The 27201-nt window shown below is 38.1% G+C and overlaps 2 protein-coding genes across 2 annotated transcripts; one reads left to right on the top strand and one right to left on the bottom strand.

Moving 5' to 3' along the window:
- The first annotated feature begins 26 nt into the window (after positions 1–26).
- On the top strand, positions 27–5498 carry LOC139150866 (18S rRNA aminocarboxypropyltransferase-like). The gene is made up of 5 exons (XM_070723295.1): positions 27–465; positions 1628–1859; positions 2745–2938; positions 3728–3904; positions 4573–5498. Exons 1-5 carry the CDS (start codon positions 339–341, stop codon positions 4854–4856), a joined length of 1014 nt encoding a protein of 337 aa, XP_070579396.1. The 5' UTR covers positions 27–338; the 3' UTR covers positions 4857–5498.
- LOC139150865 (DNA excision repair protein ERCC-1-like) lies at positions 5485–26359 on the bottom strand. The gene is made up of 9 exons (XM_070723294.1): positions 25611–26359; positions 19804–20355; positions 18991–19094; positions 15763–15862; positions 7712–7788; positions 7325–7424; positions 6498–6569; positions 6064–6132; positions 5485–5768 (listed from the first exon to the last, which is right to left on the bottom strand). Exons 1-9 carry the CDS (start codon positions 25680–25682, stop codon positions 5673–5675), a joined length of 1242 nt encoding a protein of 413 aa, XP_070579395.1. The 5' UTR covers positions 25683–26359; the 3' UTR covers positions 5485–5672.
- Positions 26360–27201: the final 842 nt, after the last annotated feature.

The raw sequence follows: 27201 nt of genomic DNA, 5'->3' as shown, positions 1-27201 counted from the left end.
TCACGAGATACACACTCCCACTACCCATACTCCACCATGCCACGTACAAAATGGCAGCGCCCGTGTTGTAAACATGCCGATGATGAAATATACAACTTACAAGCTGTCTACTTTCTCGCTCGATAATTTCTTTTGAGTGACCACTCTAGCATTCACCCACAGCTTTGTTGGAAGCGACACTCATTTACCGAAAAGATAGTCCTCCCGGCGTTTCGATTCACTCTCAACTCTAGCTCTTCGTCCCACTCTACGTGCGGTGTGTATGTACCGTCGTAACTTTCCAATTCAACGCTCCATGCGCTCATCGCACTCAGTTCGCAAACACACACTGCCGAGATATGGGAAGAAAGCGTGGTCAAGGTCACGGTGCCTGCGGAAAAAGAAAGGATGGGAAGGACAGACGGAGACAGGGGTATGTCGATAAAATGGAAAAATTTACAAGAGATCTGGAAGCTGCTTTAGAAGGTAAACAGAATCTCGACATTCTGAACTCATTCTATTAAGGTTGAGAACCACGTTGCCATCACAGTATTTTTTTCAAAGGAATATTACTCATCTAAGATGACAAGCAAGCCCCCTCATACTATATATTTAAAAAAACAGAGAATCTAATGTTAAGTGTGGTAGCTAAGCAACAGTTTACTCTAAGGATGAAGGTGTATATTTGGGGTAAAAAGACTCAATTTTGGTAATAATGCTAAAAAATTACTTTTTACGTAAGTCAAAAACTTGATACTATTTTCTGAAATGTAATTGTAAATGTAATTGAAACGAGTATATGTAGAAAAAAACCGACTTTTTCATTTTGTATAAGTATCCTCATTCTAAAATGGCGTGGGTGGAAAGATAACACTCAAAAAAAGTGATTGAAAGCATAATTAGCAAAATGAAAATGCCTCTTATTCAAAATGTAAGAAGTTAATTGCCAAAAAAAATACTTATTTTGTTATATATGATATTTAAAGAACATATGTGAAAATTTCAGAAAGTTTGACCCAGCCAGAGTGAGTGTAATTATTGGGAAATTTTGAAGTTGGGAAAAAAGAGAAGTCAGGAAAGAATCAGATGATTTGCATAAATTAACACTTCTTTATCACGCAACTTACGACTGCTTGACAAGCTTAAAGGTGAACCTGACCAACATATTAATCTTGGGTTGACAAATTAATTTAAATTGAATGAATATTTGCAAAAAAATTATTTTAAGCAAAATATGCCAAGTTGGGTCAGCGCATTTTTAAGTGTAGGAATAAAGACCAGTTGATATTCGGCGGGAGTAGCGGACAATTGATATCAGTGTGGTGAATTCATTTCTCTAGCATCTCTACAGTATCCCACTTTTCATGTCTGGAATTTTTCATGTACATAAGAAAGACTTCCTCAGAGGTCCCAAAATTAGCCAATAACTCTAACCCCTCCATGGTTTGATTTGAAATACTTGCTTCAAGATCAGTATTTTATGTCTTATCCATCAATCTAACAAACTCTACTGACCCTACACTTTGGGGGCATCTGACTCCAAAACATGCATTCACACATCTGAGCACAAAAAGAGCACATAAACTGTGAACAGATGACGTCAATGTTTGGTTTTCCTGACTTAAAACCAATTTATTTCTGATTTCAGATGACTCTGACAATGAGGATGTCGAATCTGGTGAGGGTGCGTCTGGAACAGATGATGAGATCAAATTTCCATGCCCTTTGGCTATGTGGGATATGGGACATTGCGACCCCAAGAAATGTTCTGGACGTAAACTAGCCAGAATGGGCTTTGTAAAGTCACTGCGACTTTCACAGCGATTTGGAGGGCTAATTTTATCACCCGTTGGATCAAAGTGTGTATCACCAGAAGACAGGTATGAAAAGCTTCTTCAGACAGACTATGTTGGCAAAGATGTAGTGAACACTGTGACAAGAAAAGTAAAGGTTCCACCAGACTCTCCCACAACCCCTTGTTTGCTGTGCAGCTCAATCTTCAACCACGTGGTGATGCGCCATCAATAGTTTTTCTAGCAAGCGAGGCTCACTGAGCCAGCCAGGCTAACACGTAGCCACAGAACTTTGCTTCGCCAGCTCGCTTAGCTGAGCTCTGCTCGGCACAACTGCTGAGGGCACTTGCAAGGTCTGAAGCGTAGCCGTCAAGGGGCTGTTAGAGAGGCTACGTATCCACAGCAATTCAAGTAGTTCATATGTTTATTTCTCTCATATTTTTCATACTCTTCACATTTTGCCACAAAAATGTTGAAGGATATGTATATAATAGCACATGCTTTTCCAGAAATGTTTTGGTTTTTCTGCATATTTTACATTTCTTTTCAAAGCCAAATTTCACCATTTAGCTCAAAGCAAAATGGCCAAATTTACCAGTACACTAAAAAACCCATGAGATTTGAAGGAGGGAAGCACATAATCATTAAAGTCATTCATCATATTTGAAATTAACACATTATTTTAGCCTTTACAAGCATATAATTTTCTTCATGATGAAAAAAGTAGCAAAAGCATTTATGGATTCAAAGAGGCTGCATCATCTCATCTCATAGATTTTCATTACATACTACATGTGCTCTTACATAAAACGCTAAGATGCTGATAGAGACATTTTGAACGCTGGTTTTGCTAATGCTGTTATCACAATATAGAGATGCAGCATAGGACATGTGTGGTGATGTATATCCTATAAACCTCACATAGTTGTCTTCTGCTTCTCTGAGTGTTCATTGCCCATGAATATTTTCTAGGGAACTCGTAGCGGAACATGGCATAGCTGTTGTGGATTGTTCCTGGGCTAAACTGGAAGAGACACCATTCAAGAAGATGAAAGGAACACATCTTAGACTGCTTCCGTATCTCATAGCAGCTAATCCTATTAACTATGGAAAGCCTTGTAAATTATCATGTGTTGAGGCTTATGCAGCAACTCTATACATAGTGGGTGAGCACAATACTGATTGTCTTTGTTCACGTACTGAAAGGGTTTGTTGTCATGGTTTACCAGTGTTCATTGCTGTACATAGGTAACACGTGAGCTTCTAATGAAAACAAGATTTTCAGACATTTTTCATCATTTTCCTCCCCTTCCCCTCATCAATAACCAGAATGTTTTAGAAAAAGCACTGTTACTGTGCATACAGGAACAACATTATGTTACCCATGTCTGCATTGATGTAGCCCCTAGCTTTCACCAATGTATTTGTGTGAAGGGTAAGTACAGGTCAGGGAAAGCCAAAGATTTCATCATTGCAGCCACTTCAAGCATAGGCACAGAGAAAACATCATCCATTGCTTTCAGTATCTATGCTTTGACAGTCACTTTTTATTTTAGTAACGTTATTGGTACTACCCATGATTAAAGAAACTGGAGGAATACATTTATCAGCAAGGTATCCCATCTGGAATTTATCAACAAAATATTTTCATGACTGTACAATAGATGTAAAGCTAAAAGCGATAAAAGTACAGGCAAAGATAACTCTGGTGTTGACTGTCACTTTTTGTTTTGTCAAACACATAATTCAGCCGTAGGCACCATTTTACAAGTGGTATAGCCACAAACTGATGACGTCAAATCACACACACAATACACAATGCCATATTACAAGGCGTCTGTGTTTTGTGTGTGGCGCTTTGACAACATCAGTTTGTGGCTATACCATTTGTAAAATGGTGATCAGTCTTATGCCAAAGACTTCACTATCAAATCCTCTGATATTTTGTCTTGTAGGTTACAAAGAGGTTGGTGAATATCTCCTTGGGAAATTCAAATGGGGACCTGGCTTCTTTACCATCAATCAAGACATCTTGGATGTCTATGCATCTTGTAAGACAGCGGCTGAAGTCATCGAAGCACAGCAAAGATGGATTGAACAGTGCCAAACAAAGAGGGCTGGCAGCTCTCATGGTGAGAAATACATGACATCTTCCAGTGTGAACTATGCGAATTGGACACCTCAGTCTAAGGGACTGAGATTTGTAATGGGCATAGCCAAAGCATTGTAAAATAATTTTTTGACATGGTGCTGTGGGTTTAGCATTGAAATACATGTTGACTGAAGATACTTTGTTGTATATTTTGTACAATGATCAGTTAAGAGAGAATTTTCTGAATAAGAGAGTAAATCTACATGCTATGATAACCTTGTGCCTGCAAAGAAATAGGAGGCATGAGTTCTAGTCTATAAGTTTCTGTATTGCCCCAAACTAAATACATGCAACAGAGTTTCTTACCTCAAAGAACCAGATTTCTTCTACATCATTCAGGTTCTGTTGGCTTAGGTGGGCATGTACATATTAACGCCCTCATAATACAATGCAACTTCTGACGAAATTTTTTTTGTGAGGGACAATTTGTTTCCCGAACTTTATGCTAATGAGGGTCTCTTAGTGTAAGGGACAAGGTGAATTAGTATATTCATGTATGCAGATTACATTAAATCAGCATTGTTTTCATATTGGAACTTGATGCTCATGATTCCTTATCAACTTGCAATATTCATGTATCTTACGTCTAGCATTGTATATCAGCGGTGGAAAGAACTCTAAATGACTAGTTCTGCTTTTCCTTGACAGACTCAGAAGAAAGAGGTATGAGCAAATTTGACAGACAACCTGACTATGACATGCCCCCCTCAGAAAGTGAGGAGTCTGGGGAGGAGGAGGAGGAGGAGGAGGAGGAGGAGGAAGAGGAGCTTGAGGACAAGAGAAAACTGATGGAACAAGGGGAAAAAACTGAGATGACAATGAGATCTGAGAACATGGAGAATAATCAAACAAAGATTGATTTGCAAACAGACATTGATGCCAGTGTACATACAGACTGCATAGATCAGAGACTAAATGATGAAAGGGAATAGAGACATGAACAGTTTGAATTGTAAAAGAATGACAGGAGTGAATGGCCATAAGGCATGTAAATGAAAAAAACAAAACTGCTCAGGTTCATCGTTGCATGAAAAGTATCGATGTGAGTCCACATACAGTGAACATTCACCCAGCACAAAGTGCAATCTCTCCAGAAAAACCAAGAACAAAGAATGTTGATGAACTTCATAGGCAGACTAGACCGTGAACAGGGCATGAGATAACTCACATGCTTGTAGGATTGAATGAAGTTGAATTTTACCTGAAAACTAAAGGACAGTAGCTGTGGCTATTGATGATTTTATTCACTATTTTGTTGTAATGCCAACAACAGCAGCCTCTTGTTCCACTCCTCAAAGGATGTTGGGACAAACTGTCAAAGTTTTCAGCTAGTCAACTCATCCTGTACATATGTAAACTACAATGTTATTGTGATCAATTAAATTCCGGTCCAGACCAAAGTTCAATTGTAAACAATAACAGTGCATTTTACAGAGATACATGCTGTGCTGACAAGCATTTGACATACAAAATCCAAATGGTGAAAAATTCATCAAAAGTTACAGTTACTGTCTCAATTTATATATGAACTTGATGTAAAAACACTGTAAAACTAATAAATCTTTAAAACATCAGTTTTTATTTTCAATTTATACATATTTACATTTATAGTACCAGTATAAAAAAGTCTTGCAAAAATTGTCAATATATACAATATTTTGTAAATTACGGTACACTGACTGAAAAGTTCTAGAATTATTTCATTGCTGTTCCCATACATGAAATGCGTCAAATTATCTAGTGACTGTTTAGATGGCAGTGCTGGGTCCTGGTTTTGGTTCTTCAATCTTGGCCTTTTTTGATCTGAGGAATGGCTCATGGAAGATCTCACACAGTCTCTGTGCCTGTAGGAAAATACAGCGAATGAAACTGCATCACAGAAATCCATCACTTTCACTGAAACTAGCTACAATAAATGTTTGAAGGCTACACATTTTATCTTCTCTCAACTTGCACATGAAGCAAAATAAGTCTTTCCTGTTGTCAGCATATGACTCCAATTAAAAGCACCATAAGTTTTGCCATTGCAGTTCATATTTAAGATGCCTCACATTCGAAATCACATTGCCAGTCAGGTATCCTTGGTAGCCTTTTACGTTACAGCGCCCTCTCTGGTGAGGTAAACAAACTGCATCTCACCTTTTGAAGGCCAATTCCTGGACAAAGTGCTAGCTCTTCTTTGGATGCCTTGGCAATGCCTTCCATGGACTGAAACCAAAGAATATCAATCAGATTACTACTTTATGACAAGACTTGGTGGTTGAGTTTAGGGTATAAACTCCATGGTGAATCCTTACATATCATTATCAACATGACAAGTGCAAAATGCACTATCTCACAGTCTTTCTTGGTCACGAGGCTATGATTAACTCCTGATAGTTGATGTGCCTTTACCAGTCCAGTGCAGTGAGATGAAGCTAGTGTTGTACAAATCTGTACCCTAGCATAGTTCATTGAGCTCAGCTTGGCTTAGCCACGGATAGTGTACATACATGTACATACAATCGCAAAAGATGATCTGACTGCGTAGTAAAAAGGAGCATTGAGAAAGAACTGAAGGAAACTGAACTTACTCCAAATGTGGAAAGCAGAGTGACTACATCTGTCTTGTTTACCTTCTTGACAGTTGTGAGACAATCAATGGCCTGATAGATAGAAGTAAAATCACCAGAATAATTGTTGAAAATATCAAACACACAGATCACTAATTCTACACTCATTCATCGTAGGTAAACCAAAGTGTAATGGTCAGATCCAAGCACAAAGCAGCTGACTGAGGGATGGCCTGGTTTAAAATTAGAATTTACAAAGCATGACACTTAATATTGCCAATGTCTATTCCTTTTATTTTGAAGACCGGAAAACAAAAATATTAAACAAGGTTCTTGTCAGGATTAGTTTGGCATGCAATATTGCTTTGGAATAAATGGTCTTTATCCTGACCTTGGTCAATCAATATATCATGAAATTAAAACTCAGAGTGTAATCCATAACATTTATTACAATGCTGTTCTACTAATCTACAGCTACCAGTACATTTCTCCGTTCTTGTTTCTACACATTATTGTATGTACTGTTGTAATAATCTACACCATGAAATACCAAGCTAACACTTGCATAACAGTGTACTGAATGAGAAGACTGCATCAAAACCTGCATGACAGATAATCATTAATACAGGATGTTGTTATCGGTAAATGACTCACCAGAGTCTCTCTACTGGTGGATCTACGCCTCTAAGGCCATGGGTACAAAAGTGTACTTAATGGCTATACACCTAAAAGCTACATTAGAGAGTTATTTATAGCTTTTCACAAGTAGCCTCAGGGAAACAGACCAAGGCAGGTGCCCTCATTAGCCGGTCAATGTTCACCATGAAATCAATGCAAAGATTTCTTACCCTGGATAGGTAGTCACTGTCTACTCTTTCCTTCAGCATATCAGGTGGTTTGCTTTCATAGGCTTTGAAAGTTTCCAAATAACGACCGGCTTCCTCAGGGCTGAAAATATTGAAATAATATTACAAGAGAAAACTAACTCTGGTCACAGAATGATTTTTTCCTTCCTGACAAAGTGCCTGTTCCTTTCTGATACACATTCTGTTGTGAGAAAACAAAAAGTAACGAACACAGCAATGTATATGCTATTAACATCATTACCAAAAGCAAAATACAGTTGTAAAAATTGCCAGAATAGTTGTCAGAAAGGAAGCTCGCAATTACATGTACATGTTGTAAAAGTAGACACACTACTCTATCCTGGAGACAGGTCGTGTTTCTCGGCTTACCTCCACGCCAGTATCAATGTACAGTCAGCAAGGATTGCTATTTTTGTCAGATCCTTCACTGCATGGTGAGGGTCTTTCTGAAAACAAATAGAGAACGTCTGTAAGATTTAAGTATTTGATGGGACAGATGATGCCTCTACAGTTGCTTCAGTGGATTCAAACCCAAAACACTTTTCACACAAACATCAATACATATAATGAAGCATGGGCATGGAAAATCATCAGGTCAAACTGCTTTTAGAACATGGAAAAAACTTTCAAAACAAAGAGTTCTGTTGATTAGACAGTGATCACATGAATCCCTTGAAAAACCTATTTGTACCACACACTGCAGGAAGAATCAAAACAGATTTCCACTTGAAATTTTGTAAAATGATGAGTCTCTAACACTCTCTGAAAATTTTATTTTCCATCTTTGTTTCAACATTACACTCCTCTAGACAATTTGATTGACAGCATTCACACAGAAGATGGTAGGGTGGTGCTTTTTAAGGACTTTGAAAAGAATTACTTTCATCACTGTCCCTTTGATGAGGGACTGTGCTTTCATGTTAAAGAATGAAAGCATAGGGCCAAAGTCCCTGAAGCTACTATAGACATGGATACAAAATTAAGTATTTCCTGACTGTATGAAATTATCTCACTAAGGTCATCCTTTTGACTTGTAAACCAAATATTAAAGCTCTCTGACCAGCGGTTTTGAAAAAACAAGCGACTCAACAGTTGACAGAGCTCTGCTGTGTTATGTAGAGAATAACCTTTTGTGACACATGTATTGATGAAGAAGGTGGATATCTTTGATAGCTCATTTCAGGATGGCCTGACCAAAAATGGAAAAAAAAATTCCGTAAAAATACAGATTTGCATATTTCATCACAATTTTAACAAATCTAAGTTGGGTTATCCCTAGGGACCTGTATACCAAATAACAAAGCTGTCTGACCAGTGGTTATGAAGAAGAAGATTTTTTACCAAAAACGCCTTTTTTGGTGCTAATTTGCATATTTTCAACACTATCAAAAATTAATGAAGAGAGTTTCTCAAAATCATATTTTTCATCTACACAACAAATATCAAATCAGTAAGTACTGCGGTTCTCAAGATATTTGAGTGGACGGATGCCTCACAAACGGACATACATACATACATACATACATACATACATACATACAGCATACATACAGACTGATGGTGGACGCTGGACGGATACCCATCCCAATAGCTTCTATAGACTATATTAGTCTATAGTAGCTAATAAATTATGCCGTTCATACACAGGCCATTGAAACGCCTCTGAAACGGTTCTGGGCCAATACTGACACAGAAAGTCATGTGTGGACACTCGGAAGTGGTTCTGAAGCGTTTCAGATTTGAGACGGTTTAGTCGGCCCGACCAGAGCCGTTGTAGGGATTAACGCTATCCGAAAATCGCTGTGTGGACAGACTGAGCCGCTTCAGAAGCGTTTCAAACGCCCTCACGCGACAGGTATTTGTAACATAAAACAAACAACAACCAACATACAATATTCACTTTCGCCATGGCTGCCGAACACAGTACTACATCTCGCGGTATACTGGTCCGACGAAGAGATAAGCTAGCTATCAAAAACCCTATCAGTTTCGACCAGAAAAAAAATAATTACGATTTGAAAAACGTCGAATTAATAGGAAATTAAAACTGCCGAAATAATTTAGTGGTCGAATTAAATTTGGAACGACGAGGATGAAATTGAACGACGAGGATGAAATTTAAGCGAGACATGTTTGCCATGTTGAGACTGCTTCAAAGCATGGACTGTGAAATTTTGTGAGGTCGACAAATTAGGTAACAAAAAACCTCAAACGTGGGTGTCACATCAAAATCAAAGTGGCCGCGATTACAGACGGAACAATCTGTGACACTGCCACCGGCCGCTCGACGGACGACACGTAAGTTGACATCGTGAGCCAGCCCTTGGAAATATATTGTAACTCCCTGACAAGCAGATGAGATAGTCTAATGGCGTTGGATGCATTGAAACTTTGTAAAATAATAAAAAATGACATCACCGATCATAAGAAACGTGGTGTTGAAGATAATAGTTTTTAAGAGAAGACTATGACGACCATATTTCTGTAAGTATTATCTAACTTTAGAAAACCAACATCTGAAGATTTACTTCAAGCAACACTTTTGGATTTGTTCTACTCTTTATTATAAGATTAGTCGAATTTCTGGAAAGTAGGTGTACATTTTCGATGTCTGCGTATCGTCTATACCGAAGTCATATCCGAAAGAGTATAATCAGTTCGCGACAGCGTAAACCTCTCTCTCTCCCTCTCTCTCTCCGGCATTTCAATGTTTTATATTGTCGACATTTATATATCAGTCTGAAGTTTCAGGTCACTGCTCAATGCAAGTAGTTGATGTCAATTTTCCGTATCGGGCATGGTCTCTATCGTCACTCTATATAATCGTTAGTGTTTTCCTGTTATATTCGACATCAGACTCAAAACACAACGTGAACAACGCTGATAGTATATTGCATCTTTCATATCGAAAACCGGTAAAGTTCGTAACTGGTGACATGTCACGGCCTGGAGAAAGTTCATCACCATCGATCGAATGTCCGTGGCGCTTTTGCTTCCAAATAGACATATTGAAATGCACAGGGAACTTCGCGGTATGGCAATTATATGAATTTTACCGTGAAGAAAGTCTGTGACTTTAAACTGGCCGTACAACCAACAATAAACATGGCGGAGCAATGATACCGACTTCAGAGACTTCGATTTTTTTTTCATCATTGCGACCTCGACCGCTGGTGAGAGCGAGTCGTCGAATTTTTTCCAACTGGCTATTTGGCTTTGAATTTTCAATTGCCATCATGTGCTAAGTTAAAGCTAAATACAAGACGGGCGTTCTCTGTAAATTAATAAGCCTTTGAATATGAAAAATCGGACATCTGAACCTCAACACGCAGCTTGAAAGTTGTTCTCCGAATCAGGACAGGGACATCGGCCCGGGGCATCGGTGAGGCCGGATTTCACGCAGTAGCTATGGAAACCGATGGCTCGTTCGTTGTAAGAAACCATGCGATGTACGCTCCCTTGGGCCGTGGAATTTCGCCGTATCGCCTCTACAGACTCCCGGTACAGACTACACCGTCTATTACCTAATCATGCTATTAAACAATCACACGATAGTTCGTAACATATATCTTCATTAATCTACCGATCATCGACCGTCGAACACTTCAAAAACAATGGTCGCGGTCACGGATTCGAGGACGTTCACAAGAAGAAACTATCAATAAGGGACTGGTCAGTTTCTTCGGCCTGGGGGGGGGGGGGCGGTGGATTCATGGGGGGGGGTCACCCTGTTTTTGACTTTGGTGATGGGGGGGGGTCACCATGTTTTTGAAATGTCATATAGGGGGGTCAGTGTGTTTTTGAATTTCGACACAGGCTCATCATTGCCTAAAATGCATCGTGTCAGCCACAAATTTCATCATTCAGTTGCATTTTTCGGCGCGCCCTTCGGGCGCGTAACTTTAATAATCAGACATATTTTCAGCACCCCCAACTTTAACATATCAGGCATACATATATCAGAGATATCTGTATGTTCAATATTTTTCAGCGTGCTCTTCGAGCACATTACTTTAATATATCAGACATTTTTCAGCACGCCCTTCCTGTGCATGACTTTAATATACAAGAAATATATATCAGAGGTATCAGGATGTTTCATATTTTTCTCCGCGCCCTTCGGGCACCATACTTTAATAAATCAGAGATATATGCCAGAGATATCTTGATGTTTGCTAAGTGAAAGTGAAAAGCATGACAAATTCCTGATACTTTTCTGTTCTCTGTATGAGAATTCAGTATGAGAAAGCAACATGCACAAATATTTCACAATATCTATTTGATAAATTGACTTATTTTTAATAGAGATAGAAAAATGACAAGATATCTTTCGTTGTCATTAATGCAACTGTTTTCCTTTGTGTCTCAGGTTTTCTGTAGAATGATACTTTTTATGACCAAAATAACAGTTAAAAAGGCAGTTTTTGTCATTATTAGCTGTGCTTTTATGGTTTCAATGTTACAAGAAAAGGTCATCTCAGACACTGCACACATCAGATTTAGCGAAAATGTCTCTCTATGGCTCCTCAGGAGATTTCATTGGATGGCTGGAAAGTCTTTAACACCCATCAAAATTTTTGATTTACTGCACTTTCCTCTTTGATATTAATGATTGACATCCATTTCTGTTCAGGACATCTGGTTAAGCATAGAAAATGTGAAATACATTCACAACTCATTCAAATGTACCCTACTGTATTCAAACTTCAAGATAGACACTTTGAAATTCCTATCTTACAACTGACATATCAACAATTTCACTAAAACACAGAATAACTGTTAAAATATAAATATATGTAAAATATAAAATATAAAATATATATATATATATATATATATATATATATATATATATATATATATATATATATATATATATATATATATATATATATTATGTCCACCTTTTGTTTTACAGTTGTCGCGTGCGCAGGGGGAGGGGTCACCCTGTTTTCGAAATTTGGGATGGGGGGGTCACCCTGTTTTCAAAATTTGGAATAGGGGGGGGGGGTCAGCCACTTTTTGACGTCGGCAAAAATAATCCACCGCCCCCCCCCCCCCCAGGCCGAAGAAACTGACCTGTCCCTAAGTGGCGCGCAGAATTATTTTTACTGGTTTTGAGAACTTCTAAAATAACTTGTAATCTGCATATCTTCGCACATCGAACCGATATTGTATACCTATCACCGTCGAAGTTTATGTCTTTCACTGTAGAGTTCTTTTCACCCAAAACACATATTCAGAAGAGTCCCACAGAGAGGTCAAATGAAAGGATATGTGCTCCAAACGAATGAAATTGCACGAAAGAATGAAAATCAACAGCACACCCTGGACGTCACAGTGATTTAAAACAATAGCGCTTGTGGATAGGACTATTCTATTTGAGTAAAAAGTGCCGTTTTTCTCGCAATTTTAGCAACTGTAACGACCCTTTATTCTTTAATACCTTTCCATAATTGAATTAAACTAGGTTTAGGGCTTATACACATAGTGTACACTGATGTACAGAACTTTAAAAAAGTATTCTGCTGGGAACGAGCAGGGGTTACACTCTAATGGGCGCAGTAAAACGATGGTCACGTCCATACGTTCAAGGACGTTCAAGGGGAGACACGATGGCAAATAGTGCAGTGTCGTAAAATTGCTTAGACTAGTTTTAAGAACGGTACAATATCTGGTCATCGGTGTACCCGCTACCTGTGAATTGAAATGACAAGTGTAGGCCTATAGCTACGAAATTTTATGGGAGAGACACCACGACTGAGACCCACAGTAGCACAACAAACTATTCCCAATTGTGCGTCCGTGTTAAATACAGACATCTCTGTAGGTGATTCTGGTTTCTCGATCGAATCAAAAGTCCGACATTGACAAAATTGACATAAAATAAGTCCGAAAAGTTATGTTTTATTCAACTGATTCATCTCCTTTGATATCCCCTAAGCTACATGTAAACAGTCCGGAAAGACTGACATCGATGTCTCCCGGGCCCCCATTTCTTCACCGTTTTGCAAAATATCTCATCAACCGGACGCATGGGCAACGTCTTTGTACGTTGGTCAAAACTAATGACAGTATAGGTCAGGATATAACATCGGTCAAAGTAATATTGAATATGGAAGACGAAAATGCTTTCATCGACTGACAAAAATGAGAAGGAACGAGTCAGTAAATATCGAACAATAAAGGGGAGATCGAGACTGCCATCTCCCATGATTAATCAACAGGGAACAAAATATATATTTCGATCAACAGACTTACACAATCAGAGACAGCATTTTATTCAGCTTTAAAATAAGTCGCCGCCTTTCCTATAATAACACCCCGTTTGCGTTTCGATCTACTCTGCTCTGTCCCCAATCGTTATGGCCGTCCGGGTTTCGCCTGCCGTACTGACTGATACATGGTTATTTCTTCACATATTTTTTCATCGTTTGGCATAAAATACAGCATCTCTTTTGGTGCACAAGGCAAATCAACGTTTAGAAGGAAAGTCACAGGAGGTTAGGATATTATATACCGTAGGTGAAATTAGAACGGAATATTGAAGATGAAAAGACTTTTATCGGTCGACATAAAATGCCATAAACCGCCGAGAATCGAGATTGTCTATGATTTATTAATTGGGAACAAAAATATTCGACTGAGTCATTAAGTTTGTGTTTGATTCGATTCAAAAATGTGTTCCTACATTCTTATCTGATTGTTTGTGTTAATAAAAATGTTTGTTTCGCCTCGGATATTTGTAGGGAAGTTTGGATTAGTGTGTACAGCAATGTTTTGTGTTGGGAAAGCTTATGGCGAGGCGAAACAAACATTTTTATTAACACAAACAATCGGATAAAAATGTAGGAACACATTTTAGAAACGAATAAAACACAAACTCGACACAAAAACATATTGGATAGTTAGGTGGGGAGCCTCTTTCACATTCTTTACAGCCAGTACGACGTTGTCCATTTCAGCCATCTTGTTACAAACAATGCTTGGACATACACACCTTTTGAACTCGAGAGGGCGCATTAAGACGTCTTAAACATCAAAACAATGGCTTAATTTTGTGTATGTGGATGCAAGCGGACTCAATCTATTAATCCCCTGTGTTTACAAATCACAAATAGTGTTGCAGAAGCGTTTCAATTTTTCCCTGTCTGAACATAGTAAATGAGAGTTAATTACATTCTAATTAAAGTAAACAAGATTTGCTTAAATCAAGATTTTCGTCATAAAAAAACAGAATATCTGTCAGGTTATAAAGAATCTTAGGCTGGTTATCTTTTTATCAGTATTTTCAACCTATTAACCAAGCACATTTTAACTTTCAAATTAACATAGTAACTAAGTTCTGTTGAATAAGTTGAGACTGTACGTACTCAGAGAAAGCACACTGAAGAGACAAAAGTTTGAAACTTAAGAAGTTCAAGATCATCAAAAGCATCATGTAACACTTTCATTGCAGTGTTTACACAGATTGCATAATTGCTATAAATAGCACATGAGGAATCTTACAGCCCAGCTTTACCATAAAAACCCTATCACTTTGACTACTCTTTTAATTGACCACTCTATTTTTTTCCTCAAAAAGTAATTTTATTTTATCCTTACCAAGTCAACCATAAATGGAAATTAGAACTTTCTCTATCTCTATTTATTTGACCACCCTATCATGACAAACTATTTTGAGCAATTTCTTTTAGATAACATACAGGGCACAATAAATGAGGGTTCAGAATATGTCAAAGTTGGGATTCAGGAAAGTTGCCTTTACATGTTTTAATCCTCCAAGATGGTAAGCATTTCACTATGAACTGTCAAAAAAAGTTGAACTTTCTGATAATGCTACACTAAAATTATTTTGGCATTGATGATTTCCTAATTAGTTCAATTATTTAAAATCATATTAATTATTTTTTTCTGGGTGAATTGATAGGTTTATAGACAAGAATTACATACAATGTAAGTCAAATTTTCATCAAAAATGACAAAAAAAATTCCTTAAAAATACAGATTTGCATATTTCATCACAATTTGAACAAATCTAAGTTGGGTTGTCCCTGGGACCTGTATACCAAATAACGAAGCTGTCTGACCAGCGGTTATGAAGAAGAAGATTTTTTACCAAAAATGCCTTTTTTGGCATTAATTTGCCTATTTTCAACAATATCAAAAAATTAAAAAAAAAAAAGTTTCTCAAAATCATATTTTTCATCTACACAACAAATATCAAATCAGTAAGTACTGCGGTTCTCAAGATATTTGAGTGGACGGACGCCTCACAAATGGACATACATACATACATACATACATACATACATACAGACTGACGACGGACACCGGACGGATACCCATCCCAATAGCTTCTATAGACTATAGTCTATAGTAGCTAATAAAAACTGACAATGACATTGAGAAATCCTTACCACATCCACTTGTACAAGTAACACCCTGAGTTCATAACTTTGTCCAAGCTGTTTCAGTCGATCATGGATGTAGTCAGGTTTTAGATTGTGGTATCTTATGCTGTAGAGTAAAAGAAATGGTCAAGCTGGTACACATAGCTTTTTTCTGGTTGTGTCTTTGTATGTAGAGAGTGGTGTACAAATGAAATGTCTATGGATAAAGTCAGATTATGGTAGAACGTACCTTAGTGGCATATATTTGGACTCTTGAACTTTTACAATATTCTTTTAGCCTACCACTTACTGGGCCTCATTTTAAAGTTGATGGTGTGAAACAAGTTTTCATTGACTATTGTAAAAATCTGGAAATGTTTTTTCCCCAGAGATAACACAGGGATGGTGGCCATTTTGAATTTCAGAAATCAGCAAATGATGGAAAATTTGTTTCTCTAGTACTAAAATTTGGAGGTGCCCCTGATTTTTGATCTTGATCTTGAAAGAGAATAGTTGAAAGTTTGCCTGAGGAAAGTGCGAGCTAAAGTTTGTCTTTCATTCTTTAGGCACGAACCACCTTGTGGTATATTGATGTCAAATTCATTAAATGCTGCAGCTGCAAACAAGGATACATAACAGATGTTAGGACATTATGGACCCAAATTCACAGGTGTCTGTCTTGGGAGAAATAAAAAGCTTGGGCAGCAAGAATAAATGTCAGCCTTCCATCAGAGACAAATTTTCGATCATGACTTTTTAAGTGTCTATTAAACTAGCTACATACCTTTTAGACACTTTTAGATTTTATTTTTTCTCAATTGAACACATCCCAAACCCCAATAAAGTATACACTTTCTAAAAGCCCTGATATAGAGCTATCCGACCAAGTACAGTACACGGTCATATTTGCATAAGAGTCACGTGACAAGCGTTTTGCTGAACCTTCCAAAAACCGATTTTTCCCGCCTTATGCAAACACGCTGCAAGATTTCCGGTTAGAATTTCTTCATTGACAAGCCTTGACAATATCCTTCAAAACCGTGTCTGCGATTTTTTCCCGGAGGCTCCATTCAAATTATATGGCGTGATAATTAAAATTCCTTGAAAAGCACCTTCATCTAACACCTTTAAGAGCGCATTAAAAAAAACAAAGGCATATAAAGAAAATCCCAGACACGGTTTTGAAGGATATTGTCAAGGCTTGTCAATGAAGAAATTCCAACTGGAAATCTTGCAGCGTGTTCGCATAAGGCGGGAAAAACCGGTTTTTGGAAGGTTCAGCAAAACGCTTGTCACGTGACTTTTATGCAAATAATGACCGTGTACTGTGCTTGGTCGGATAGCTCTATATCAGGGCTTTTAGAAAATGTATACTTTATTGGGGTTTGGGACGTGTTCAATTGAGAAAAAAATAAAAATCTGAAAGTGTCTAAAAGGTATGTAGCTACCTTAAACTGAACAGCAGTACGCAAAACTTTCTCGTTTCCACACATGGACCCTAAATCAAATGACTTTATAGCTTTTTAGAGTTACTTGGGGAGTCCAGACTGTCTGGTCTTCTTTCTCTGACTTTGACCACATATATAGCGATCTTACAGTCACACATTGAACTTTATCTTCATGAAGCTGAGGCTTTGTTTATGGTAACTGGAATGAAGTACTTTTTGGAAATTTAGAAAGCTTGATTTCAGTTCTAAAGGGTTTGTCCAGTAAAATGTCAGAACAGATGTTGTCAATGAGAAGGTCAAGTAGCCACCCTTAGGTATCATCTGATACATGACAGCACCTTTAGGTATCATCTGATACATGACAGCACCTTTAGGTATCATCTGATACATGACAGCACCCTTAGGTATCATCTGATACATGACAGCACCTTTAGGTATCATCTGATACATGACAGCACCTTTAGGTATCATCTGATACATGACAGCACCCTTAGGTATCATCTGATACATGACAGCACCTTTAGGTATCATCTGATACATGACAGCACCTTTAGGTATCATCTGATACATGACAGCACCCTTAGGTATCATCTGATACATGACAGCACCCTTAGGTATCATCTGATACATGACAGCACCCTTAGGTATCATCTGATACATGACAGCACCCTTAGGTATCATCTGATACATGACAGCAAGAAAACAGAGTAATCATTTGCAGGATTTGTGCAATGATAATACAGATTAAGATGTTGAATTGTTCATTTTACAATTTTTGTACATTTTACAGTGAGCAACTTGTAATTCAGTTGAAATAATAATGAAAAGGGCATTGCTTTGGTACACTATTCAATGGCATTGAGTACATGAATGTATCATGTATGTATCATGTACATGTATGTATCATGTTGCAGGCACAATTGATCTCTCTCTCTTCTCTATCTTTTCTCATATGTGTATGCTAATGTCCAAACAATTTTTTTAAATTTTCATAAAAATCATTTTGTTTCACTTAAGATGTTCAATTCAAGTTTCTGCAATATCTCCTATGATATCCACTGATAAGAGATACGATTGCTTTGATTTCAGTGGAAACACTTCAAGAAATATGCAACTCACTGTTCTAATTTCTGCTTGTGGATATGAAATGAAAAGAGAAAATACCTAAGCAGCTGTAAAGTACCGTCAAATACTTTAAAGTCACTTGATCCATGTATAGTCATATTTTGGTCTCGCTAATGCTTCCCTGAGTGAGAACAGATGTACAAGAACTCAACATCAAAGGTCAAGAACCTTATATTTCCCGAGAGAAAAAAACCACATGGAGTAAACATTTCTGAGAAAAACTTGTCAAAACATGATGTACGATGTTAACTCTCATCCTGTCAAGTTCATATTTCACCATCAGGTCTGGTTAAGTTAGTTAAAATCAGTGAAGCACAATATCACATGACCCATAACAGACCAAGCCAAGTGCATGAAAATAGGGCCGACTCACAGCGATTTCGAAGCTGTTATCCAATTGGGTGCTGAATCTTACCAATATAATGAAAACAATACAAATAGACTCCCTAAGTGGCTGTGAATAGTGACAATCGACCAATCAGATATAACCTTGGAAACACGCTGCGAGTCAGCCGTGAAAATACAGATGGTTTTGGCTTAACACTGCTTTTTACTGACTTGGCTGATGGCAAAGTGATACTGAGTGGCAGGAAAGGGCTAATGTAACTCCTATGATATTTGCTTTGATATTTATCACATAAGGACTGTATTTGTGAATTTCATAAAAATTGACATGGTTTACCTTAAGAACAAAGCACAAGTGGTTTTACCCATAACATAATCTGGTAAAATATCACCAAATTCCCATGGTACATTCCTTATGTGTTTTAAGATTGGATTTCCACGCTGCAATGAACAAAAAAAGTACAGAAAAAAACGGTGGTGAAGTTGATCAGCATCAATATAAATGGAATGGCTTTTCAATCTGCAAATATTCAAGGAAAGGAAAAATCTCAGTGGAATCAGTTTAATAACTGCTGAAACAGCAAATTGCCTGTACCATGTACAAATGAATCAAAACAATATTCATGTGTATTTCTTTACACTATTTCTTTACGATTATCCGCACTGGATGGGGTACGCCATTATTTAAATAGGTTCTATCTTGCTTGGGGTTTTTGGAGTTATAAATTTTTTTTATCTGTGAATACACCACTGTTTGAGAATGATTAAGGTAGGACGTGCCTCGGGACAGATATTCGGACTCTCTGATATACCATTTGTGGGGTTCATTTTAAAGCTCTTGGTGAAAGAAAACTTTTCACCTGATTAGTTTTTCATAATTCGAAAATTGTATTTTTCTCCATAGAGTTAACATAGGGATGGCGGTCATTTTGAATTAAAATATCGGTAAATCTTGGGTTATTTGTTTCCCTTATACCAAAATTTGCATGGTGACCCCTGATTTCTATTCTTGATTTTTAAAGAGAATGGTTGAAAGATTCCCTAAGGAAAGTTTGAACAAAAGTTTTAAGTCTTTCACTTTCAAGATGCATACTACCATAAAGGTGGGAACTAATTGTTCTTTGCTGTCATCAGTAGTAACTGTTCGTACCTGTCTCATATTGACAACAATACTGTTTGATGATTTTGTTGAACTGACTGCAGCACCTTGCACTGTCTTCTCTGATCCCTGGAGTCCATCATAATGTTTAGTATCTTTCAAATCAGCGAAAGCCTCAGCAAACGTCATGCCCACTTTGCGAGTTCTCTGCACATGATGTAAGGTTGTGTCAGTCTCAATATTAGAGTCACTAGGGACAGCTTTATCAGTACTTTTACTGCTAGGTTTACTTGATGTTTCCTCACTTTGACAAACTTCTAGTTTGAGCTCAGAATTTGTCTTTTTCACCGGATCACCTGCCTCAGTGTTTGCTTTGCATGGAGGCTGTAGAGCTGATGATGTCACTATGTTAAACTGTCGACTACTGATACCACTTCTGAACTGTAAGTTCCTGACAGAACCCTTGGATACATTGGTAATGTCCTTTTTCTCATTTTTCTGCTGACAAGGGCCTGGTTTATCTGTTCTGTCATCACTTTCCGTTTTAGTTGACGTCTTCACATCACCACTGAACACTCTTTTTGACTTGAACAAAGGTCTCACCTGCAATGAACAATGCAGTGGTCAGAATTACCTTAAATGTGAGCAATATACCATGATCACATTTGCTTTGACAGTTTTTTTTTTTGCATTGTCAAATTATCAGTGATCTGACCTGTTTGCATCTACTTTGAAATTTCCAAGTTTCATGTTCGCTTTTCATAGTCAATGGGTTGCTTCTGTTGTCAAGCCTTGATAAAAGTTCACAATATGATTTGCTTTCAGAACATGAACAGATACAGCCACGGAGGAATTTGTTAGCACCGATATTCACAATCACAATGAACATGACGATATGAAATTGATTCACTGTGGTGTAAAGATTGTTTTGGTGTTAGGTTCTCCAGTATTGCAGCTTTCAGCACATCAAGGATAATTCAGCCTTCATGATTGCATAGGCATCACTACATTGTATTTGAGCATACATGTAGACAGTATAATTTGAGGATCTAGGAAGAGTACCTCTGTGTACAGGTCTGTGTGTTGTTACTGGCTACATTGCTTGCACCATAAATTCTACACCTGCACAAAGCTTCTGTACACTGTAAAGGGTCCAGACACTGCACAAAAACCATGTCATCTCCACACAACTTCATGCCAAAACAATTTCACACCACAACAACCTCGCCCCAAGTACATGTACATGTACTACCTTGTACTAAAACCACTTTGCCCGAACAATACCGTAGTTCCATCATACTACCAACACGTCCTAAAACCATAATGCTTCACACTGTGTTTCTACATGCTTTACTGATTGCCGATAGTTGGGGAAATGTGGCGATGTTTTGGGGGGCAAAATGGTTTAGGGTGACGTAACTCCTTGGGCGAAGAGGTTTTAGTGTGAGCTGTTGTTTAGGTGTGAAGTGGATTTCGTCCAAAATGGTATGGGATGAGATGGTATGGTGAGACGTGGTTTTGATGTGAAGTGTCTGGGAATCCACAGTACAATGTTTGCAATTTAGTTTGTGGCTGGGGCGCATTACTTTACAAATCACTGGGCAGATATTGATTCTGTTTTTAGTGCTAGGTTGTTTAGGTGCACACCCAGACAAAAAAACTGGCAGTACTACAGTATAACGTACAGCAGTGAAAAAACATGCTCCCCATATGGCAATAGATCATATTGGTACCTGGTACCATGGATGTAGGAAGCTGTGGAAACGCAGCTATCTGTTGGCGGGGTAGCGGGGATCGATATGCGGGTCAAAGGTGGCTGGGTATCCGTGGCGGGGTTGACCTTTGACCCGCCAACAGATAGCTGCGTTTCCACAGCTAAGATGTAGGAAGCGAGATCTCCATGCTACATGTGCAAGTGAGTAGCAGTGTTCGTGTGAGCAGATGTTGGTTTTAGCTGTGGGTCCATAGCTGTGGTGTTTTCAGACGGGATTCCTGCCTTTTACGGGCTGGTTTTAACTTTTACGATTTTAACCCCGAGTGGTCCCTTACGAAAATGTCTTTTAGTACTGCTTTAAGATTACTATAAGACCTTTAGCCAGCCTAAAGGACTGCTTTAGGACAAAAGTGTCCTAAAAGACTGTCCTTTAGTAATACTAAAGGATAACATTTTCCTATAGGACATTTCTTTAGTAACATGAAAATAAAACTCTTGTCATATAATGTTATCATTTTTGATTTGTAGATGTTTTTGAGAATTCTTAATTTATTTTCCCAAATTTTATATTTTCAAAATTTCTTCTTTGAAAGTTGTATTATATTACGTTGTCAGACAAGGATATTTAATATAAACACATATAATCACCTAATTTCTAGTCACACATTCATGTAATATCTTATGATTACTGTATTATATTGTGTATTCGGTCAGAATACTGAAGATGCATTTTATAGAAATTCAGTTATGCATAAAATGTTTTATACAGGTATAAAGTATTCTTTAAGGAATACTAAAGAAAGAAATCAGAACTTCTATCCTTTACAAAAAAGTATAGAAAAATAGTCAGTGGACATCATACACTTCTTTTTAATCTACACACAAAAAATAGTTTAATATTTATCCGTTCTTTCCTGTTTCTCCACCATCTTTGCCATGACGCTGTATTCTACACTTTTTAAGTCCTCTATAGGATGCTCCTTAAGCCCAGAATGCATTTGGGTCTCCAATGCATTATGGGTAGGCATCATCAAAACAATATGGCCGCCACTGAAAAGACACCAAGGCAGTTGCAGCTCTAAAAATGACTGTGTAGCGACATAACCAGGTGTTTGACAGCTTTCATTCTCTGCATTATGGCAAGGTTAGGTAGGATAGATTATTATATGTCAATGTTTTGCTTTTGAAGACTGAAAAGTTACAGATACAGTCAGGTTCACAATGATCCTTTGTCTACATGCCTGTTCAGTGTATACAGCCACAGTGTAAGTTGTAGCTTGTTGACCATGGCATAAACAGGAGTGCAGTTTAAAGGCAAGGTAGTTATGTAGTTAGGGATTTGATTGTGGATACAAATTATCCACAATTCATTGACATTTAAGTGAGACCATTGAGGTAAACGAAAGACTTTTATGGTGAGACAAAGGAGCTATGAAACAAAGGGTTTCGACTGTGTTACATAACAAAACAGGAAGTGGATATCTAATTAATTTTCTGCTCACATATTACCCTCATGAAGCCTGAATTCTTTTTATGCTGGTGACTAAGACCTTGTTTGGCTATTGAATTGTTAAAATTATGGTACTGAAAATTGAATGTTTTGTGCCATCAATTTGGATTCTTGATAATGCAGCATCTACTGAATTGATCACCCTTAACAAAAGTCAAGATACCAGTTTTACACAAATATAGCATGTGGTAGCAAGTCAAAAACATCCTAAAAGGTAGATCTTCATTTCAGTGCGTAGAATGCTTGTGCAGTTCCAGCTATAAGAGTCAATTTGAATTGTTACATACACCTTTGCATAATATTTTGTATATCTCAGCAATTTGTCATTTTTTTTACTTCAGAAATAAAGTTTCTTTGTATAAAAATACTAGCTGAATGTTGCAAATATGACTTTTGTGTCCTTCAATATTACATAAAAAGTACATTAATGTATTAAGTGTTCTTTTAAGAAATTTTCAGAGTTGTAAATAGTATTCCTTAAAGAATACTTAAAAAATTCAAAAGTATTTTTTCAGGATACTATTTATTGTCTTATAAGAAAACATTTAAAGCCATAAGTATTCTTTAAAGAATTTGTTGCCATTTAAATAGTATTCTTTAAAGAATACCTTAAGATTCAAAAATAATCTTTTAGTAATACTTTTCATATTCCTTAAAGATTCTTTTAGGAAGGGGCCAAAATACTGAAGGTTCTTATAAGAATATTCCTTTAAGATTACTTTAGATCCTAAAAGACATTTCTTTTAGGCGTCCTAAAAGACATTTTCGTAAGGGGTGGCGGGGTTAAAATCGTAAAAGTCAAAACCAGCCCGTAAAAGGCAGGAATCCCGTCTGAAACATCACAGCTAAGGACCCACAGCTATTAAATGTTGGTTAGGCCGCGTTCAAAAAAAGTGGTGAGGGGGGGGCTGGAGGAATCCAGGGGGGGGATTCGAAAATTTTTGGGGTAGTCGAGGGGGGGGACTTGAAAGTTTTGCTCTGCCTATAGGGGGGGGACCTAAAAATATTTTGACTCCCAACATTTGGATGTTGTCCAATGGTTCTAATGTTAGTAATAATTAAACAAAATCTAGAACCGTTTTGTCATATTTTATGTCTTTAATCTCGAAAAAGTCTAAAAATGTATGAATGCCATTAAATTTTCGTAGAACAAGTTGGCCTTGTAATGGGGCAGGAGCTACAACTGTTGATAATTTTTCAATATTTCTATGCAATGTATCAAACAGTTTCTTGGTGTCTCTCTACAGCATGCTGCTGAAAAAGACAATGTTCAGTTTGTCAACAAAGCCGTTTGTCTAAATATTGGTGATAATTGAATGATGCAAATGCATGGTACACGTAGGTTGTGTAGGCAAGATGAATACTGGATAGCTGGGCAAGAACACAATTGTATAAACTGAACAAAAATATTGTCAAAATAAAAAGTTAATACAACTACTGCCCTGCTACTACATACTGGCAGTGACCGTGATACATGTAGCTCTGACTCTGATGTAGTTTAAGAAGAGTTTCGGTCATAGTACACTCAATCGACAGTGAAACATACATCTACTTGTACACAGGATTCAGCCGGAGAGCAACACATAGAAGACTAGGGAACTAACAGTTACCATGGATTTTTGAATTCTGGCATATGAGAACAATCAAATATTAGAGAAAAAAGATGGGGTCACCATCCTTGATCTTATACAAATGTACGATGAAAAGTCCGTTTTTCTAAAATCACTTAAAATCAATATATAAAACCATTCATTTCAAGTTCATGCAGTGAATGAAATTTTCACATCTCATTGTACCGATAACACAAAAGTACAACTTTGAACAGTAAAGACTCTAATTTAAATGGAAAAATGTGTGACTAAATGGAATCTTTTATTTGTTATCAAATTTGCCATTATTACACCCAAAATTTCTGAGATCAAAACATTAATATCATGGAATATTTTAACCTTCCAGTATTGTCAATTTTGTAAAACATTTCATAAGTGGCATCTAAGTTGCATAAGTCTTGTACTTTTGAAAAAAAAATTGGGTAGGTCACTGTGCTCATTTTTTCACAATTTGGTTAAACGTAGCTAGGAATACACAATTTTCATACTCTCTCATGATTGTCATTTTGTGTGCTTTTCAGCTGGTGCCATTGATTTGGCCAGAGTTGGATAAACTCAAGTCGGCTTAGACTGAGAAATCCAAAAAGTTCACTGATGCATTTAAAAATGAATCAATTTAAGAACTTGCCCTAGGTATATGGCTCTACAACCTGCTGATAAGAGGTAGTGTTGAACATTTGCGTGCAGAACCACACATTACATGTTTTTTTTACTCTGCGTGCATTCCTAATAAATAAGCGGCTATATGGTAATTGGGGGGGGACTTGAAAATTTTTGAGGGTATTGAGGGGGGGGACTTGAAAATTTTGAGGGTATTGAGGGGGGGATCTGAAAAAAAATAAGATTTCAATCGCAATTCCTCCAGCCCCCCCCTCACCATTTTTTTTGAACGCGGCCTTAGGTGTCACTGTTGCCAGTGTTGGATGCTGCAGCCAACAGTGGATTCGACGTCTCATTTGCGCTAAAATCTATATTTCAGAAATTCACAATGATATAAACAGTGTGACATAGTTCCGAGCCCTACCTTTGGCCTTTCATTGCTAATTTTTTCGACTTCGTCTGCATTTGGTATTATAAACTTCTTCCTTTCCGCCATAATGCAGATGAAAAAGTACGCATGCTCATTAAAACAAGGTCATAGGTCAAGTTTTACATGGAGGGGAAATATTCGGGAATTCGGTCGAAGCGCCTGTGAACCGAACTTGGCTTTTGGGATAATGGCTGTAAGGGGGAGATGAGTCCATAGCCTCTATTCCTGGGTCTACATAAGTCCCGAAGGATACGTCGTCGTTAACAAAACTCAATATGTACGTCTATAACGTTGTTTTTCACACCTCGCGATGTGGATTGGCGATCATGATATCTTTTGAATGTGTTTGCAACGATTTAAAAAAGGATGAGAGAAAGAAGAATTAAAGAAAAAGAATAAAGCGGTAAAAAAATCGAAAAAAGGGATTGAGTCCGACTGTTTTGGTCGGGCTGCTAGCCGTCGCCTATTCACGGGCGCGATCCCACTACTGCTCCACACGGGGACTTTTGTCTGCTGCGTTTCCGCCCTGGACCGGTCCGTCCCTCATTATGCGACCTGGTCGTCCCTGCCTCCGCGAGGCCGACCATATCGATGCCGAGCTTAGCGCGGACGCCTGATCTACATAGAACGACGACTAACAGGACCCCCGTCCTCAAGCCATCCAACAATCCCGGCCTCCAAGTAGCTAGATTACAGGCGCACGCCACAACGCCCAGCCGGAAGCTGGAGGTAAAATTAACGTAGTTATATGTTTTACTCATAGTATGGTCGTTCAACAGCGCCACCATTGACAACGTTTACAACTTAAAGCGCAGTGGTCGTCGCGCTGCGCATCCTCCTGAGGGGGTCCCCCTCTGTTGTAAACAAATCCAAGAACGCCGCACATGTTACGGGTTGATTGTAATGTTTGCGATATTGCCGCTTGTTAAATGGCGGCTGATCTGTCACAAGCATACCAACTAACCAAATGTAACACGCAATAAAAGGTCAATTAATCTAAGTTAAATATCTGCTGAATATTGAACAATAATTGCACGCTGGATTGAGATCACATTTGCTCATGATTTTCTTGAATCAGTTGAATGGGGCTCGGCTACTGTTATCGCTCGAGCCATAGAGCTAGACGTACGCATGTATACGCCAACAGACTATCAACGACCGGGCTCTAGTTTTCGACATCGCTGGCAAGGACGAGAGCTTTCATTTCAAGAGGCCCGACAGGTGTACAACAAGTTGTACAAAGACAACAACTCAAACTACAGAAATCTACAGCTCGCAGAGCAATGCCCGCTGCAGCAAGAAGCATCTCTGCATCTGTTCCGTTCCGTGGTCTGTATGAACGTCCGTGTCAAACCGGGTATATGGCGCGCTACACTCGGCTGTGGAGAATCCAACTCAACTACAACAAAGTTTACCCCGTTTTGGGGTGCAAACGAGAATTCTGAGTACAGGTATCAAGTCAAGCGAAGGACCTTTCATAGGTCTTCTTGTTATGTGGGGGTTATCTCACTTGAAAGAGGATTCAGACCTACCCGGCAATCAGGAGGTACAACAACGAAGTTTGCCCAGCACCGGTAGGCCTACA

Source organism: Ptychodera flava, chromosome 15, assembly GCF_041260155.1.
Source record: "Ptychodera flava strain L36383 chromosome 15, AS_Pfla_20210202, whole genome shotgun sequence".
Lineage (NCBI taxonomy): Eukaryota > Metazoa > Hemichordata > Enteropneusta > Ptychoderidae > Ptychodera > Ptychodera flava.
Note: the sequence above shows the minus strand (reverse complement) of the source record. Positions and strands in the feature narration are given on the sequence as shown.